Raw genomic sequence first — 20,109 nt, forward strand, 5'->3', positions numbered from 1 at the left:
CGCTAGATGTCTGGCTGTTATGCTAATATATTAAGGTCAGGAGTCCTAACTTTTCTTCTTCCCTTTCTTCTTCCTCCTTAATGCTTGCTTCAGGCTTGTAACAAAGTATTGAATCCAGGACACAGCTTGGCAAAGTGGATTTTCAGAAGTTGTTTAGCAATGGTGGTCCAAAAAGTTTTCTTATGACAGATGAACATGAACTTTATTTCAGCATTAGATTGAAGATTAGTGGACTATGTAGTTAGTTGGGTTATAGTAGTCTAGTGGTCTTTTGCTCTGTCTTTCAATTCCATTTTCAGCTGAAACAAAAGACAGATCGACGGTCCTTGCTTTCTTTCGCGATTGATTTAATGGCAGCCAGACGGAACAAACCTTAACCAACTGTGGTGGAAGCATTAAAAGCTATCAAATTTTCTTTGATTTCTCTGCGTTCAGTATTTTTTTTGTTCTATCGAGTTGTTTTTCCTGTCTGCTTTTTCAATCAACTTTTTTATATTTTCCTTTCAAAGTTGATTGAAATGGCGTGTGGCGATTTCTCTGGTTTGTTTGATGACACAATTTTTTTTTTTTCAAATGAGGGCCGATTGACACTGGTTGCAAATGAAAAATAATGACTGAGTGCATGGCCGACATTCAGCTTGGGTGCTTTGTGCTGGGTCAGGGTTAGTTAGAGTGCAATTGAATTGTGCAGAAAGATAATCAGCTTGATTCACCAAAAGAAAAAAGATACAGAAGTAAAAGTCACTTAACTTTGTTCTTGCAGAAACTTTTTTCGGGCACCATGTCACAAAATCATGCTACTTCTATTGTAGGTATTGTTAAGTGATAACAAAAAGAATAGTTTTCTTTTAAGGGGGGGGGGGGGGGCTTGAATGAGTGGTCTAGACTGGACGGATGTGAGGAGCCATGATAAGCAAGGGTATCTTTTATTACCTAACAAATGAAGACCCTGCACATGGAAGAAGGTGGGGAGACGATGTTGGTGTCCGCGAAGGAGCTTGCAAATGTTTTGTACTTAAACATAAACTTCAACATCTGTAACTAATTGATTAATCAGCTACAAAATGTACACATTCTATCAGCACTTGGGCCACATTTAGTCTGTTGAATATATGTGGCTAGTTTGTTGCATTAACACCTTCCTGTCTGGCCTATATTATTATTATTTCAGGTACTTATATAGTGCTGTCAATTTACGCAGCGCTTTACATATACATTGCACATTCACATCAGTCCCTGGCCTCAAGGAGCTTACAATCTAAGGTCCCTAACTCACATACATACACAGTAGGGCCAATTTTTTTTTTTTTTTTTTATACAGGATCCAATTAACCTACCAGCATGTCTTTGGAGTGTGGGAGGAAACCGGAGGAAACCCACGCATGCACAGGGAGAATATGCAAACTCCAGGCAGGTGGTGTCGTGGTTGGGATTTGAACCAGCGACTAGTGTTGAGCGAACACGGACTGTATTATTCGTGTTCGTACTGAATAATTGGATTTTTGTTACCCGAACACGGACCCGAAAACTTTACTGTATGTTCGGGTTTAAAATCCGTGTTCGGTCATTTTATTTCCTGTTTTGTATGTAATGGCGCACTTTTAATGGCGGGCTTTCAACAGCCAATCAACAAGCGTTTAACTGGTGTGCGCCATCACAGCCATGCCTACTAATGTATTAGTAGCTGTGATTGGCCATCTGAAGCATGTGACCATGTCTTTATAAGTTCGAGAGCCCCAGCGCGCCGCGTCATTCTGCTGTAGTTTAGGGACAGAGCACACATCATACGTGCTGGCTGCTGATTAGGGACAGACAGTGATTCTGTGAAAAATTGTGTCCGAAAAGAATGCAGGGACAGGTCGGAGTGCAGGCAGGGAAAGTTATTAGAGCATTTTAGGGCCAGGCTGGAGATTAGGCAGGGTCAGTCTACATCGATTTTGCTGTGTGGGGGGGGGGGTGGTGCAGTGAACGATCTTATTGAGCATATTAGGGCCAGGCTGGAGATTAGGCAGGGAGAGTCTACATTGATTTTGCTGTGTGGGGGGTGGTGCAGTGAACAATCTTTTTGCCCTCACTTGAGCCCACTGAGGAGGAGGAGGAGGAGGGAGAAAAAAATCTATTTTTATCAGTCTGTTGTGTGCAGCGTTCAGCTATATTTCACTACAGATTGCTGTTCTAATCTGCTATTAAAAAATTAATTTAAAGGGGAATTTTTTTTAAGAGCACTTGCCATGCTCTTAACTACATTTTGCTGCCATTTGCAGCACTCTAGCCCTTTCCATTGGTGTTTTAGAGCCATTTTAGTGCCTGAAAGTTCGGGTCCCCATTGACTTCAATGGGGTTCGGTGTCCGGGTAAAGTTCGGAAAAAGTCCGGGACACAGACCCGGACTTTTTTTTCAAGTTCGGCCGAACCTGCCGAACACGGACATCCAGGTGTCCGCTCAACTCTACCAGCGACCCTCTTGCTGCTAGGTGAAAGTGCTAACCACTACACCACTGTGCCGCCCACCTATAGCAGACTGACGGCCAGGCAGTGGCTTTACTGTTCTGACTTTACATCATATGATGTCCTTCAAAACAGGACGCATGTGCGCGCCCCCAGGGGCACAAGGCATGGTGATCAGTGGTGAAGTGTGTCCCTTGGACACACATTGCATCTCCGATCACAATAAAGAACCTCTGACATGTGATTAGTTGTGTCCAATCATAGCTAATTACAGTGTAAATAGGAAATGCCAGTTATCGGCATTCCTCTCCTCATGCTGACAGTGTGTGAGGAGTTCCCTGATTATCAGTGCAGCTCCATCAGTGATGCCCACCAGTGCCCACCAGTGAAGTCAACCAGTGATGCCCACCAGTGATGCCAATCAGTGCCCATCAGTGCTGCCTTTCAATGCCCATCAGTGATGCCTGTTAGTGCCCCTTAGTACCTCCTCATATCAGTGCTGCCTATCAGTACCATCTATCAGTTACCATCAGTACCGCCTATCACTGCCCATCAGTGCACATCGGTGCTGCCTATCAGTGCACTTCAGTGCCACCTATCAGTGCTTAACATTGCTGCCTATCAGTGTCCATCAGTGCCACCTATCAGTGCCCCTAAGTGCTGCCTATTAGTGCCAATCAGTGCTGCATATCAGTGACATCTATTAGTGCCAATCAGTACTGCATATTAGTGCCTCCTCATCAATGCCCATCAGTGCCACCTCATCAGTGCCCATCAGTGCTGCCTCCTCAGTGCAGTCTATCAGTGCCTGTCAGTGCAGCCTCATCAGCGCACATAAGTGAAGGAGAAAAATTACTTATTTAAAAAATGTTATAACAGAAATTAAGAAATATTTTTTTTGTTTATTTAGCAAAAAATAAAAACCCCCGTGGTGATTAAATACCATCAAAAGAAAGCTCTATCTGTCTCAAAATATTGACAAAAATGTTGTTTGTGTGCAGTGTTGCATGACCGCACAATTGTCATTCAAAGTGCAACAGTGCCTGGTATTGAAGTGGTTAAGAGGCGGTAAAACATTGCCTCTGGATGCAGCAACACTCTGTGCTATAGCCAAACCGGTTCATTATCTGCAGGTTGTGTGCAGCCAAAACTCCGAAGAGAGGCCAACCCTGGCTGTGTCCATAGTTGATCGGTGGCTTCAGTCGCATGTAACTGCTTGGATGAACAGTTACATGTGAACAGCAGTGGTACCTGCCATTGATTTGTACACAGTACACATCTGGCAGCTACTGCTGGTTGCACACAGTTGTATTTGCATCCATGTTGAGCACAAAAAATTTCCTTAAGATGTAATTGGTGTATTTACATTTTTTGGAATCAGGTTTACCTGAAAAAATGTTGCAAGATCTAATCCCAGTAACTAAAATATTATATAAATATTAACTTGTTACTGTAATAATCAAAAGTTGTTTTCAGTCTTTTTAAATCTGCAGCTATCATTAAAATATTACCCAGTGATCCTGCAATGAAGGTCTTTGAACCGGTGGTTCCTGTAATGGGGTTATAGCTGTCTCTCAAATATGCTCTTTCACTTTCATGGTCACCCTGTCACATGGTCTACCAATGTCACTATCAGGAAGGTGGTCCAGAGCAATGACGTGCAGTCCATGGTGGAAAACTGCATGCACAGGGAGGGTTATAACCCCTGGCAGTTTTTTTCTTTTTGCTATCTGTGTCCCATTTTGGAGATTTATCTTCACTTCCTGTCCTATGGCCAAGGTCAAAGGGAGAGAATCCCTGAGTGTCATCAGAACTAGTGTCCCAGTTGGAAGATTTGTCCTTTAGTCTTGTTCTAGGGACGACCCAACAATTGAGACTTTCTTTTTTAGCCAGGTGCTTGGCTAAATAGAGAAAGAGTTAGAACACCCTCACTGCCCTCCCTGAACTGACATGCTAAATCTATCAACACTGTCTGCCTTCCACCAGCAGGGGAAGCAGAAACCCAAAGGAACTCTGTAGACTTAGTACTGGCCACATTGCACTGTGGGAGTTGAAGTCCTGGCCTGGAGCCATGTTGTGGAATTGTATGGACCATATTAGAGACCTGAGCCAGAGATCAAGGTCTTGTGTGCTGCAGACCAGAGAGAGTGGATCTGGGCGCACAGAGGCTGAGAATTGGGTTACTGGCTGGAGACAAACCATTGCATTAGAGAGACCGGAGCACTATATACCTGTGGGCTGAGGAATGGAGCCACTTCAGGGAGATCAAGAGGACATTTAAACAGCGGGACCATTGCCGCTGTATCATTGGGACTGGTAAAAGGGCATTGCTGCCCATGACCTGTTGCTGATAGTAGGAACTAAGCACATAGGGACTGTATATTTGACTAGCAGCCTTTATCATTGCATTCAGACTTTACTTTATAAGCACCACCATAAAGACTGGGCCCCAATGCTAGCCAGCTAAAGAACTAAAGCAAAGGACTGTCACTTTAGATAAGCTGCTCTACAAGAAATTAATTTACTGCCTATAGTAAGGGGTACCATTGCAGTAGATATGGGTCTCAGAATAATTATTTCTAGAGTGCACTCTTACCACATAGTATACTGGTTGCAGGAAACTTTTAACGGCATAGTTCACCATCATAGTTATTCTCATTCATGCTATTGCTTTGTGTGGATTTGAGGGTTACAAGGTATAGATTACTCCTGCTACCTAAAATCCACACCAACCAAGTGTTGGATGAGTTTGGGCCCATGTACAATACTAGATATCACATTGGGAACAGTGGCTGTGTCTGTGCATCCGCTGCATCCCAACTGTCATGAATGGGACTGTCTTTACAGCAAGACTTGACGGAGGCTCTAACCCACCCCCTCTATCCAAATATTAAATAAATAGTTTTGTCTTGAGTTGGACCTTAAAATAATGCAGATATGAATGACATGCTGAATAGTGTTGAGCGAACACGGACTGTATTATTCGTGTTCGTACCGAATAATTGGATTTTTTTTACCCGAACACGGACACGGACACTTTACTGTATGTTCGGGTAAAAATCCGTGTTCGGTCGTTTTATTTCCGGGTTTTGCATGCTTTGGCGCTCTTTTCATGGCGGGCTTTCAACAGCCAATCAACAATCGTTTAACTGGTGTGCCTTAAGCCATCCCAGCCATGCCTGCAAATGTCTTAGTAGCTGTGATTGGCCGTCTGAAGCATGTGACCAAGTCTTTATAAGTTCGAGGCAGCCGCCGCAGCAGCGTCATTCTGCTGCTTAGCTAAGGGACAGAGCACACATCAATGTGCTGGCTGCTGATTAGGGAAAGATAGGCAGGAAAAAACCATTTGTGTCCGGATAGAATTGAGGGACAGGTCGGAGTGTTTAGGCAGGGCGAGTTGTAGGCATTTTAGGGATAGAGTCTGCTGAATTATAGGGTCAGTGTCTTCTACAAACTACAATCGATATTGCTGTGTGGGGGGTGGGGTGAATCTGCACTCAATCCTGATCTACGATCTCTTCTCAATCCTGTTAGGGACAGAGTCTGCTGAATTTTAGGGAAACTGTGTTCTACAAACTACAATCGATATTGCTGTGTGGTGTGGGATTGGAGATAGGCAGGTGTCAGTGATCCACATCCATTTTTCTGTGTGTGAGCTGCAGTGAACACAATCTTTTTGGGCTGCAGTGAACACAATCTTTTTGGGCTGCAGTGAACACAATCTTTTTGGGCTGCAGTGAACACAATCTTTTTGGGCTGCAGTGAACACAATCTTTTTGGGGTGCAGTGAACAAAATCTTTTTGGGGTGCAGTGAACACAATCCTTTTTGGTGTGCAGTGAACACAATCTTTGTGGGGTGCAGTGAACAAAATCCTTTGTGGGGTGCAGTGAACACAATCTTTTTGGGGTGCAGTGAACAAAATCCTTTTTGGGGTGCAGTGAACAACATCCTTTTTGGGGTGCAGTGAACACAATCTTTTTGGGGTGCAGTGAACAAAATCCTTTGTGGGGTGCAGTGAACACAATCTTTTTGGGGTGCAGTGAACACAATCTTTTTGGGGTGGAGTGAACAACATCCTTTTTGGGGTGCAGTGAACAAAATCCTTTTTGGGGTGCAGTGAACAAAATCATTTTTGGGGTGCAGTGAACACAATCTTTTTGGGGTGCAGTGAACACAATCTTTGTGGGGTGCAGTGAACACAATCTTTTTGGGGTGGAGTGAACAACATCCTTTTTGGGGTGCAGTGAACAACATCCTTTTTGGGGTGCAGTGAACACAATCTTTTTGGGGTGCAGTGAACACAATCTTTGTGGGGTACAGTGAACAGAATCTTTGTGGGGTGCAGTGAACACAATCTTTGGGGGGTACAGTGAACACAATCTTTTTGGGGTGCAGTGAACACAATCTTTGTGGGGTGCAGTGAACACAATCTTTTTGGGGTGGAGTGAACAAAATCATTTTTGGGGTGCAGTGAACAACATCCTTTTTGGGGTGCAGTGATCAAAATCATTTTTGGGGTGCAGTGAACACAATCTTTTTGGGGTGCAGTGAACAAAATCCTTTGTGGGGTGCAGTGAACAGAATCTTTGTGGGGTGCAGTGAACACAATCTTTGGGGGGGTACAGTGAACACAATCTTTTTGGGGTGCAGTGAACACAATCTTTGTGGGGTACAGTGAACAGAATCTTTGTGGGGTGCAGTGAACACAATCTTTGGGGGGTACAGTGAACACAATCTTTTTGGGGTGCAGTGAACACAATCTTTGGGGGGTACAGTGAACACAATCTTTTTGGGGTGCAGTGAACACAATCTTTGTGGGGTGCAGTGAACACAATCTTTGGGGGGGTACAGTGAACACAATCTTTTTGGGGTGCAGTGAACAACATCCTTTTAGGGTGCAGTGAACACAATCTTTGTGGGGTGCAGTGAACAACATCCTTTTAGGGTGCAGTGAACACAATCTTTGTGGGGTACAGTGAACAGAATCTTTGTGGGGTGCAGTGAACACAATCTTTGGGGGGTACAGTGAACACAATCTTTGTGAGGTGCAGTGAACACAATCTTTGTGGGGTGCAGTGAACACAATCATTGTGGGGTGCAGTGAACTCAATCTTTGTGGGGTACAGTGAACACAATCTCATACTTCTGAAGATTTGAGGGTGCTGCCTGTTCCATACTCCCCCTACTCCTCATCTAGCCTTTTAGGGGTACAAACAATAGTAATTGGGGCCTAGTGTGGTTGTGTACGTGTGATATACATACACTTTTTTTGGATCATATTTTCTATTCCGCTATTTAATCAAAAACCTTTGGGGATCAGTTAAATTGGGGGATAGTCTGTGTTGGTACGTGTGAGAGAGATCCACCTTTCCAAGTTGTTGGGGTTCATCTCATACTTCTGAAGGTTTGAGGGTGCTGCCTGTTCCATACTCCCCCTACTCCTAGCCTTTTAGGGGTACAAACAATAGTAATTGGGGCCTAGTGTGGTTGTGTACGTGTGATATACATACACTTTTTTTGGATCATATTTTCTATTCCGCTATTTAATCAAAAACCTTTGGGGATCAGTTAAATTGGGGGATAGTCTGTGTTGGTACGTGTGAGAGAGATCCACCTTTCCAAGTTGTTGGGGTTCATCTCATACTTCTGAAGGTTTGAGGGTGCTGCCTGTTCCATACCCCCCCTACTCCTCATCTAGCCTTTTAGGGGTACAAACAATAGTAATTGGGGCCTAGTGTGGTTGTGTACGTGTGATATACATACACTTTTTTTGGATCATATTTTCTATTCCGCTATTTAATCAAAAACCTTTGGGGATCAGTTAAATTGGGGGATAGTCTGTGTTGGTACGTGTGAGAGAGATCCACCTTTCCAAGTTGTTGGGGTTCATCTCATACTTCTGAAGGTTTGAGGGTGCTGCCTGTTCCATACTCCCCCTACTCCTCATCTAGCCTTTTAGGGGTACAAACAATAGTAATTGGGGCCCAGTGTGGTTGTGTACGTGTGATATACATACACTTTTTTTGGATCATATTTTCTATTCCGCTATTTAATCAAAAACCTTTGGGGATCAGTTAAATTGGGGGATAGTCTGTGTTGGTACGTGTGAGAGAGATCCACCTTTCCAAGTTGTTGGGGTTCATCTCATACTTCTGAAGGTTTGAGGGTGCTGCCTGTTCCATACCCCCCCTACTCCTCATCTAGCCTTTTAGGGGTACAAACAATAGTAATTGGGGCCTAGTGTGGTTGTGTACGTGTGATATACATACACTTTTTTTGGATCATATTTTCTATTCCGCTATTTAATCAAAAACCTTTGGGGATCAGTTAAATTGGGGGATAGTCTGTGTTGGTACGTGTGAGAGAGATCCACCTTTCCAAGTTTTTGGGGTTCATCTCATACTTCTGAAGATTTGAGGGTGCTGCCTGTTCCATACCCCCCCTACTCCTCATCTAGCCTTTTAGGGGTACAAACAATAGTAATTGGGGCCTAGTGTGGTTGTGTACGTGTGATATACATACACTTTTTTTGGATCATATTTTCTATTCCGCTATTTAATCAAAAACCTTTGGGGATCAGTTAAATTGGGGGATAGTCTGTGTTGGTACGTGTGAGAGAGATCCACCTTTCCAAGTTGTTGGGGTTCATCTCATACTTCTGAAGGTTTGAGGGTGCTGCCTGTTCCATACTCCCCCTACTCCTAGCCTTTTAGGGGTACAAACAATAGTAATTGGGGCCTAGTGTGGTTGTGTACGTGTGATATACATACACTTTTTTTGGATCATATTTTCTATTCCGCTATTTAATCAAAAACCTTTGGGGATCAGTTAAATTGGGGGATAGTCTGTGTTGGTACGTGTGAGAGAGATCCACCTTTCCAAGTTTTTGGGGTTCATCTCATACTTCTGAAGATTTGAGGGTGCTGCCTGTTCCATACCCCCCCTACTCCTCATCTAGCCTTTTAGGGGTACAAACAATAGTAATTGGGGCCTAGTGTGGTTGTGTACGTGTGATATACATACACTTTTTTTGGATCATATTTTCTATTCCGCTATTTAATCAAAAACCTTTGGGGATCAGTTAAATTGGGGGATAGTCTGTGTTGGTACGTGTGAGAGAGATCCACCTTTCCAAGTTTTTGGGGTTCATCTCATACTTCTGAAGATTTGAGGGTGCTGCCTGTTCCATACCCCCCCTACTCCTCATCTAGCCTTTTAGGGGTACAAACAATAGTAATTGGGGCCTAGTGTGGTTGTGTACGTGTGATATACATACACTTTTTTTGGATCATATTTTCTATTCCGCTATTTAATCAAAAACCTTTGGGGATCAGTTAAATTGGGGGATAGTCTGTGTTGGTACGTGTGAGAGAGATCCACCTTTCCAAGTTGTTGGGGTTCATCTCATACTTCTGAAGGTTTGAGGGTGCTGCCTGTTCCATACTCCCCCTACTCCTCATCTAGCCTTTTAGGGGTACAAACAATAGTAATTGGGGCCCAGTGTGGTTGTGTACGTGTGATATACATACACTTTTTTTGGATCATGTTTTCTATTCCGCTATTTAATCAAAAACCTTTGGGGATCAGTTAAATTGGGGGATAGTCTGTGTTGGTACGTGTGAGAGAGATCCACCTTTCCAAGTTGTTGGGGTTCATCTCATACTTCTGAAGGTTTGAGGGTGCTGCCTGTTCCATACCCCCCCTACTCCTCATCTAGCCTTTTAGGGGTACAAACAATAGTAATTGGGGCCTAGTGTGGTTGTGTACGTGTGATATACATACACTTTTTTTGGATCATATTTTCTATTCCGCTATTTAATTTAACTGGGCCTCCATGCGAGACCTGTGTGCCTTGTTGCGCTGTTTTGAGTACTCCACCAACATGGCCAGTGGCAATGACGCCGTTCTCAGCTTAACTATCCCACTTCTATGCCTCCTTGAAAAAACAATTCGGGCGATGATGGAAGAGGATGTGGCACAGGATGAGGAGGAGGAGGAGGATGAAGAGGTAACATTTCCAAGGCTTTCAGGGCAGTCATTCGCAAGGGGCTCCGAGGGTGGGTTCCTGCACACGCAAACGCCAGGGACGCAATTGTCCAGCAGGGGCACAGTTCTGGAGGATGAGGAGGATGAGGAGGAGGAGGAGCTGGAGGAGGAGATGGAACCATGTTCACAGCAGGGTGGCACCCAGGCCAGCTCATGGCCATCACTGGTGCGTGGCTGGGGGGATACAGAGGACACGGACGATACACCTCCCACAGAGGACAGCCTTTCGTTGCCTCTGGGCAGCCTGGCACACATGAGCGATTACATGCTGCAGTGTCTCCACAACGACCGCCGAGTTGCCCACATTCTAACTTGTGCTGATTACTGGGTGGCCACGCTGCTGGATCCCCGTTACAAGGACAACGTACCGTCCTTAATTCACTCACTGGAGCGCGATCGCAAGATGCGCGAGTACAAGCGCACGCTGGTAGACGCCATGCTGCTGGCATTCCCATCTGACAGCGGGGCCACAGTGGAAGCACAAGGCAGAGGAGGAGGAGGAGGAGGTCGCCAACGCAACCAGGGCACCGCCAGCACCTCAGAAGGCAGGGTTAGCATGGCCGAAATGTGGAAAAGCTTTGTCAGCACGCCACAACAAACAGCAGCACCAGCAGCTCAGATGGAACGTCTTAGCAGGAGGCAGCATTTTACCAACATGGTGGAGCAGTATGTGTGCACACGCCTACATGTAGTGAATGACGGGTCTGCCCCCTTCAACTTCTGGGTCTCCAAATTGGGCACATGGCCTGAGCTTGCCCTTTACGCCTTGGAGGTGCTGGCGTTATTTCCCTATCCACATTTGTTTGCAGAGCACTTGCCATGCTCTTAATTACGTTTTGCTGCCATTTGCAGCACTCTAGCCCTTTCCTTTGGTGTTTTAGAGCCATTTTAGTGCCTTAAAGTTCGGGTCCCCATTGACTTCAATGGGGTTCGGTGTCCGGGAAAAGTTCGGTAAAAGTCCGGGACACGGACCCGGACTTTTTTTTAAAGTTCGGCCGAACCCGTCGAACACGGACATCTAGGTGTCTGCTCAACCCTAATGCTGAATAAATATATATTAAACACAAATAAAGCTAAATTAGGACACTTGAGAACGCACAGTGTGTGTAAATTCACACAAACATATGGAAAACCACATTGCACATTTCTTGTTGACAGGAAACAGACTGGAAGACAGATGCCTTGAATGGCAACAACTTTATGTGAATTAAATCCCAAAAACACAACACCAGACTGAATCGTTTTTTTGTTTTGGTTCTCTCATAGGAAATATTTTTGTCTTTTTTTTTTTTAACAGATTTACAGTGATAATCCATAAACTGCTTTTTTTTTTTTTTTGCTGTGCCCACTGCAGCCACCCTCATCCATGCATATATATCTCCTGATGGACTGTCACCATCTCCTGTGAAAACTGGCCTTGAGACATACCCTTCACCAACAGTTTTCATAGGATACTATAAGAACCCCCAAGGTAGATATCAAAAGGACCTTCAGGTGACTTACATTGTAACCAGTGTTGTTTTGGAAGAGTGCTGATTGCATTATACGGGTACTTTCTCTAGTGCAGGGGTCTCCAAACTTTGGCCCTCCAGTTGTTCAGGAACTACAATTCCCATCATGCCTAGTCATTTCTGTAAATGTCAGAGTTTTACAATGCCTCATGGGACGTGTAGTTCTGCAATGGCTGGAGGACAGTAGTTTAGATCCCTGCTCTAGTGGATACACATTTCTATACAAAATGTTATTATTAAAATATGACAAGAAGGGTTTAAAATTAAAATCCAAATGAAGGTGTTACATTAAAAGGTCAGTCCAATCAAAAATGATATTTAAAACCCAGGTCGTGACTCTGCCTTCCCCCTGCCAGGATTTTTTTTGTTTTTTTCATATGTACATTTCGTGGACATCTTCAGTCCAGTCAAGTTCAGGGTCCTCTTCACCTCTTCTCATTAATGCAGTGCTGACAAGATGATGTCAGTGCTACACTCTGCATTATTACACTAGGAGTGCCGGTGCCATGGTAATGCTTCCTCGGGGGCGGTTCCATGATAACGTGCACTAATGCTGTATTCAGCGTATTACAATGGATTGGATGACATTGGGCATTATTCAACCCAGAAGACTTCTGACATCTTGTGGGGAAAAAGATTTATTGTGGGGTGTCAGGGAACTAGCCGGAGAATAGTCGCAAACAGACCTGACACGTTAGCCGATTCTCAACATGGACGCGCCCGCACGAATAAGCGCCCACGTATTGCAAACGCACGTTTCCCAGGGCTAAGACATGTGCCCGCTGGCCCACAAAATGGACATCAGATCCCAGCACCCTCAGGCCTTTAAAAGGATGTCTGTGGCACATGGACATTGCTGACTGGTCTTCAGCTTTCTGCTTCCTGTTCCTGTGTTTGCTGCTGCTTCTGATCACCTGTTTTCACCCCGGCTTGCTCTTGGATTCCTCTGTCTTGCTCCCAGCTCTGACCTTGGATTGTTCACGGATCTTCTCTTGTCATCTTCCCTGTGTATGACCATGGCTTGCCTAACCACGACTCTGCTATCTGAACTGCTGACCACTGGCTTACTCCCCGACTATGCCTTTTGCTGCGCCTTGTCTGCTGTGATCTTCCTTGGTGCCCATCTGCTGTACCCAGCCTGCAGTACCTACCTTCAGTACTTACCTGTTGATCCTGCCTGCTGCACTAGTTAGTGATCGATCGATATCACTTTTTTACCGCCGATACCGATACCAATATTTTGGTCATCGGATATCGGTATCGGCAGATATCTGCCGATATTTACGGACATTAAAAAACATTTTATTTTTTTAATGTCTACAGGTACTGTGGTGGAGGGATCTGGGTTCTAACAGACCCCAAACCCCTCCTCTGCACTTAAAAGCATTCAAAACTTCCGGGTACGCGGCGGCGCCAAATTCAAAGAAATGGAGACCTGGGTCAGACGGCGGCGGTGAAGGTAGGATTCCCGAGTCTCCTGGTGGGCCGGGAGACCCGGGCGAGCTGCGGAAGGCGACGGGAGGGGGGGATGTCCCCTCCCGCTCCTTGGAATGACAGCCGAGCGGCTTCTCAGCCACATCGGTTGTCATTACAAGACAGCCGACCGTCGGCTATGGACACTGGTACTGGGGTGATGCCTGTAGCTGCAGGCATTACACCAGTACAAGCACTTTCCCTGAAATATCGGCAATATCGGTAAATCAAAAGCCGATTCCGATATATCCGGGAAAGTGCAGATCAGCCCCCGATATATCGGTGTTGCCGATAATCTGTCGATCTCTACTTTCCATTACAAACTACTTCCAGCCGTGTGCAGTCTGCACCATCCTTAGCACTCCTGGGTCCCAGTGCTCACCTCCTCTGGTGTTCACCTGCAGAGAGATCTCCCTACCACCAACCCTCATCTGGGGCACAGCTGGCAATCCCTGCTACTTTGTGATTCATGCTTACCACCTTTAGGGACACCGAGCACTCAGCCGCAAGGAGAGCCCTCTCAGCATTTCGGCTTCAGGACCAGGTACGTGACATGGGGGCTGGTGCAGGATAGGTCAGTATTGTAAGCAGAGGTGTATTTTTATTTTATTCTAGCTAGGGCATCATTTAAAAAGTTTAGCTGCCTAGCAGTTCCTTGTATATCTCAGGGGCCGCAGTGGTGAACTCTCATTCTCATTACATTTGTTGTGGTGCACCACTGTGTAACAGATGGAAAGATGTAGGTTGACTGATCTGTCAAGGTGAGTTTGCAGCCCATTCATTGCCTTACTTCAATGTGTCCACTGTAACTAACCAGGTCTGAATGGGCCCCAAGAGATTCCAAAATCCTAAATAAATAAATATATTGGAGAATATAAAAAGGTGGTCCATACCATAGCTTATATATCTCTGAGTGCCTCTGGAAGTTCTGATATGAATTTATAATATTATTCTGAGAAAATACTGTCCATTCTTTTGACGAACAAGTTGTACAAATCACAAGAAACATTTCTGGAAGATTAAGTGCTAATCAAAGCCTGCTACTTTACATAACGCCACTCGTAACTGCTTATTTCATTTAGCAGAAACGCTACAAAATGCTTTATTACTTGAGCAATATTTTAAGGGAACTCTGTAGCTCAGAATACTAAATGATCACTTCGAGAACATACTTAAGGAGGACTTTCAGTAATGAAAATAAATATTTATCATGCTTTTAGAAATCTTTTGTTTTATGTCTTTTCTTATATAGAGTTAGTGAAAAATACTATTGCCTATAGCATTATGACTATCACCTCCGTCAACCAAGTAGATCCCGGGGGCTGCTTTGTAAACTGTCAAAATCAATACTTTACTGGTTTTATTAGAAGTGTGGATTCTAAGCTGATCTGCACGCTAAATTTGGGTCAGTGATTCTAAAAGCATTAAACCTTTTGGATGAAAATAACAGTCAAGCAAATAACATTTCCAAATGGGGAGTTCAGCAATGGTAGCTTGTATATCTTCTCAGTACAAATATGCTTTTATTTTTAGGCCTTTTTTTCTCTTAAACACTAGAAAAATGACTGGCTGGTATCTAATTGGTTGCTGCAGGTAATTACAACAGCTCTTTTTACTGGCTTTTCTCCCTTAAAGAACACCTGTTATTAGTGAAGTACAGGAGCTGCCATTGGCATTGCATTATCTTCTAAAAATGCTTGTTGTCTGACTGCATCTTGCTTTTGAGTTACTGACCCTGAACATGCTAAGGATGAGTATAACTGCAGTGCAGGAGCGCCTTCTAGGGTCTTATTAGAAAAATAACCCTACCCTAGGCACTGCAGACAAAATCAGTGCTAAGGTAATCCTATAACCTTATACTCTCTGGCCAGCAGGGGGGCAATTCTAAATAGAAAGGCTAGGCCAAAATTTACTAGAGCACAGGCTGAAGCTCTACTACAACGAGTAAGATACCGCAGAAAAGACAGCAGTGTAAAATTGGCAAGAACAGTTTAACTTAGGGGACAATAAGCCTAACTGGTGTATGCCTAACTTTTATTTTAAATATGGAGACAGGAGGGTGTGAAGACACCACCACTTGTCTCTCCTTTTGAGAGCGCATTAACTTTTATGCATTAATTTCATGCAAAAGGACACTTTATTCATCTACCCATCGTATCTCACCTTCTATATTTAAGGGTGGCTGAGCACTGTTTTACCACATATTTTGATTGTTTATTGTAATTGCACACAGTGCACCTTACATTTTTACTTTACCCTCTAACTGCTACTTCTATGCTGTAGCATTGCTTTATTAGTGGTATTTTCTCTTATGATATACCTTTCTTTTCTGATCAATATACAGTATATACTTGATCATCTTAGCACAGTGCACTTTAGACTCACTGTCACCCTTTGACTGCTACGTCCACGTTTTAGCATTTGCTTTGATAGTGTTGAGTGATGATTTAACTTGTTTCATACCTTTTTACTCTGACATATATTTATTTCTATCACCTCAGCACAGTGCACTTTTTAGCTTCGCCATTACCTTGTAGTACGCCTGTTTATCACGGATGTTTGTAAGTGTACCAGCTATTTTTTAAAATAAATTGGTTTTAGCAATATTACGCTATGCATGTCCCCCTTCTTTTTGATACATCTTCTATCATTTGGGAGTGGAGATTCTGATTGAGTATACCTGTCAAGGATCTACATGCCATCCATCGAGGTCGGTGAATCCTGCCGGGACATCCTAATACTCTTTCAAGCTTGTTTGACCCCCTTACTATATGGTATTGGGGTCCCATCCATCTGGTGAGCGCAATTCACATTTACCTTCACTGGTGTCGGGATTTGCTGCACTATTAGATTTGATTATTTTCACCTGGATTTCTTATATTTATATGAAATTTTCACATATGGACTTTTTATAGTTTTTTTGGACTCTAATTATTATTAGTGCTGCACATTTGTTTTTTCTTTTCTGTATTTATCACTTTGTTGTTCGGTGATTAGTGTCAGCTGCTTTACATATGTTTTAGTTAGCGCACTAGTTTTTTTCGCATATGTACCTTATTGCTTTGCTTACTTCCCATAATAGGTAGTGAGTGAGCGATGCTTACGATCGTTGTCTCACTCCTCTGCCCTGCTAACCCGATAAAGCATCTGTGCTACCCCTCAGCTTATTACCTGCAGCTGAACAAGCAAAACCTGTCTACTTGCAGATGCGTCTACCTACAGAAGGTATGTTTGCTAGCCATTTGGTGGACAGACAAGTCTTCCCAACCTACTGCCCAAAAAAAATCTCTATAAACCTGAGACTTCTATATCAGTGCTGTTTATTTTAAACAGTTTGATGCTGCTACAGCAGTTTTTCAGCTGTCCATGGTTCTCTGGGCAGTTGCCCATAAAAAAAAAAAAAAATGTTGGCTGGGCCCCCACTGCTGCTATACCCCCTGGTAATCGCAGAGCCTTAGCCATAGCAATAAAAGAACTTACAGCTGTATTGACTTCCCCTTCATCTATTTTACTATTGTACTTTGTCCTTGTGCTTCCATTCCAGGCAATTGGTACACAGTGATATATTACACACCTTTATTTGCTGGGTGACATCTTAGTGATTTTATTTATGAAGGAAGCATTTGAAAGTGGCAATAATAAAGAAAAAAAAAAACGAGGATAGGTTTTTGATCTAAATTGAGGTGCTTGCAAATCTGCATTCGACACAGCTTAATGCCTGAACACCATTTACTAAATTGATCGCATTTTGCTAAAAAAAGAAGAAAGCATAAACTGGATTCACACCTCTGTTCTTTGTAGTTAAATATTTATTGTCCTGCACTACAAAGTGTACTGTCTGCTTTTAGGATTATGTGGAGTAATGGTATTCTGAAGCATCTCTTGAAGTTGACCTAAGGTGTTTCATACAGATCCCTCCCATCTACCCAGCCATAATCATAGCTGTACAAGCATCAGCACCCAAGACCCTTCCCCTCCAGTCAAATCCTAGGCCATTCTGATGTCCATCCTTTCCTGCCTTCTGCATTTTTTTGACATTCTCTTTATGAATTCCAGGTTTGGCATTTTTCCATAGTTTTGTGGCGCCAGCTTGGGTCAATGTAACTATGTATACACCATACCTGTGGGATCCCCGTAGGAGATGGAAATCATTGTAGTAGCCACTGCTACTCCAGTGGTCTCTGCTAGCTTCTGAGTCGCACGCTGAATGGCTGTCCTGCAACACTATGAACACAGGAGGGCAAGGTGGCAATGTGGGTGGTGACATTTAAAATCCAACCTGTCCAATTAGAGAACCCTTTGCTGAAACACTTTGCATTCGTTCAAAAAATGCAAATTGTTCCCTGAATGGCGCCCATGTCCAGCTGATGGCCTCCTTTGTTCAGAAAGCAGCAGGGCAGCTGCTTGCCGCAGGACATGAAAGCCAGCGACAAACGATGTAGTTGCAGTGATTACTACAATGATTACCACCTTCAAGGGGATCCCACAGGTATGGCACATACATATTTATATTGGTCCAAGCTAGGCCTATGTAACCATGGGAAAAATTGCCATACCTGGAATTTAGTTTTAGGTTGTTCAATGGTGTCTTTTTCATGCTTTTACTTTAAAGCAAAGAGAAGGTTGTGTTTCCGTAGGGACTTTAAGTCTAATTTACCAGAGATACAGTATATTACATGTGAGCCCCGCCTCAAAACCAGCACCTACCCCAGGAGCCAGATGGATAGTAATGCAGACACAAGTGATAACTGACCTCCAGTTGCCTTAAAACAAATTTAAGATTGTGGTTTGGTGGGGGTGAGCAATAAGGGTTGCTAGCCTAGTAGCCATCTGAATGAATCTGGTCTACTGATGGCTCCTCCCATTCTTTTCCCCTGCATTCAACTCCAGCATGCTTCCTATACTCAACCCCGTAACACCCTTGTGAGAGTTTTTTTGACAACCTGAGATATGCTGAAAATATTTTCAACAAGGACCTGCGCCTAGAGGATCAAGGCCATGAAAGAGTACTACTGACCTCTCCTCTTCATCTCCCCCATCCTCACAATCCTCTATTTTTTAAGGAAACTAAGGAACTAAGCCGTTACATTTATGCAAAACACAGATAGATAGATAGATAGATAGATAGATAGATAGATAGATAGATAGATAGATAGATAGATAGATAGATAGATAGATAGATAGATAGATAGATAGATAGATAGATAGATAGATAGATAGATAGATAGATAGATAGATAGATAGTGAGATTTTTTTACCCCTTAAGAAAAAAACGGTGGTTTTACCCAACAACTTATTGGCAGAGATATAATTGCTTACCTGGGCTTCCAGTAAGAGTTGTCTCATAATTATCATAGACTTCTTTAAAGATTCCTTTTCAGCCGGGTGGAAGATGTCTTCATTGTCCTCTAGAGGGGATGGTTGGGCCACAATAAAATGGGATATCTGGTCATTTAGGGTGTGCAGGGACTTCACAGCTGTGAAAAGAACAATGGAAACCTGTTATTCACTGAGCAAAATTAATTATTCTGTACTGTATACAGAGCAATTAAAATAACGATTTCCGAATGGTTGCTATAGGTTACCCACTTCAGATTCAGAAGATTTACCCCCCTTGCCTGACCAGGCCATTTTTTGCAATACAGAACTGAGTTACTTTAACTGAGAATTGCGCGGTTGTGCGACATTGTACCCAAATTAAATGTATGTTATTTTTTCCCACAAATAGAGCTTTCTTTTCTTAGTATTTCATCACCTCTGTGGTTTTTATTTTTTGCGCTATAAACAATTACTAGTAATGGCGGCAATCAGCAATATTGCGGCGGAAAAATTAGAGACTAACCCCTGACAATTTTTGGGGCCACTGACATTATTACAGTGATCAGTGCTAAAAATATGTACTGTCACCGTACTAAAGACATTGGCAGGGTTAACTGTGTGCCGCATGCTGGTGTTTTACTTTAGTGTGGGATGTGCTTTTACTAGATGAAGGCATAGATCTATGTCCCTGCTTTGCAGGAACACAGGATCCATGCCTTCCTTACTGACATAACAGCGATCTGCCTTGCTTACATAGGCAGATTGCCATTCTGCCTAAGTAACGAGTGATCCAGCAGGTGCCGGTAGACATTGGGTCAGCGGGACCCCCTGATCAGATCCCACTGTGCACACTCACAGCGCGAGCGTGAGGTTGTGTGCGCTCATACCCAATACCCAGAAGTGCAGGATCACGTATATATATATATATATATATATATATATATATATATATATATATATACAGAGATGTATAGTAACGAAGTAGAACTACTTAAGTACTGTACTTAAGTACTGAAATGCGGTATCTGTACTTTCCTAGAGTAGAATTTTTTTCTCCTACTTCTACTTTTACTTCACTACATTTTTTCGATGATTTCGATACTTCTACTCAAGTATTTTTTTTTTTGTGCTGCATAGTTACTCGTTACTTTTAAAAAAATTACCACTGCCAGAACAGTAGATGGCAGGTTACATAAAGCTCAAAAAAATGTGTATAATGTCATTTGTAAATCAGCGCATACGAAAATAAAGGCTGTGTGTAATAAAAGCTGCTATACCAAATCTTTCCAATAAAAAGAAAATATAAAACAA

At 43.3% G+C, this 20,109-nt stretch overlaps 1 protein-coding gene across 1 annotated transcript in view; it reads right to left on the bottom strand.

Moving 5' to 3' along the window:
• The window catches only part of LOC309568844 (uncharacterized protein), a gene marked incomplete at its 3' end in the record, with an annotated part of 663,442 nt that overhangs the window by 364,989 nt on the left and 278,344 nt on the right, over positions 1 to 20,109 (bottom strand). The window contains exon 2 of the mRNA XM_082274629.1: positions 18,799 to 18,956. Coding sequence (XP_082130755.1) covers positions 18,799 to 18,956 — 158 coding nt within the window. The remainder of the gene's footprint in view (positions 1 to 18,798; positions 18,957 to 20,109) is intronic.

The sequence above is a fragment of the Pelophylax lessonae genome, assembly GCF_965119305.1.
Source record: "Pelophylax lessonae genome assembly, chromosome: 12".
NCBI classification, from domain to species: Eukaryota; Metazoa; Chordata; class Amphibia; order Anura; family Ranidae; genus Pelophylax; species Pelophylax lessonae.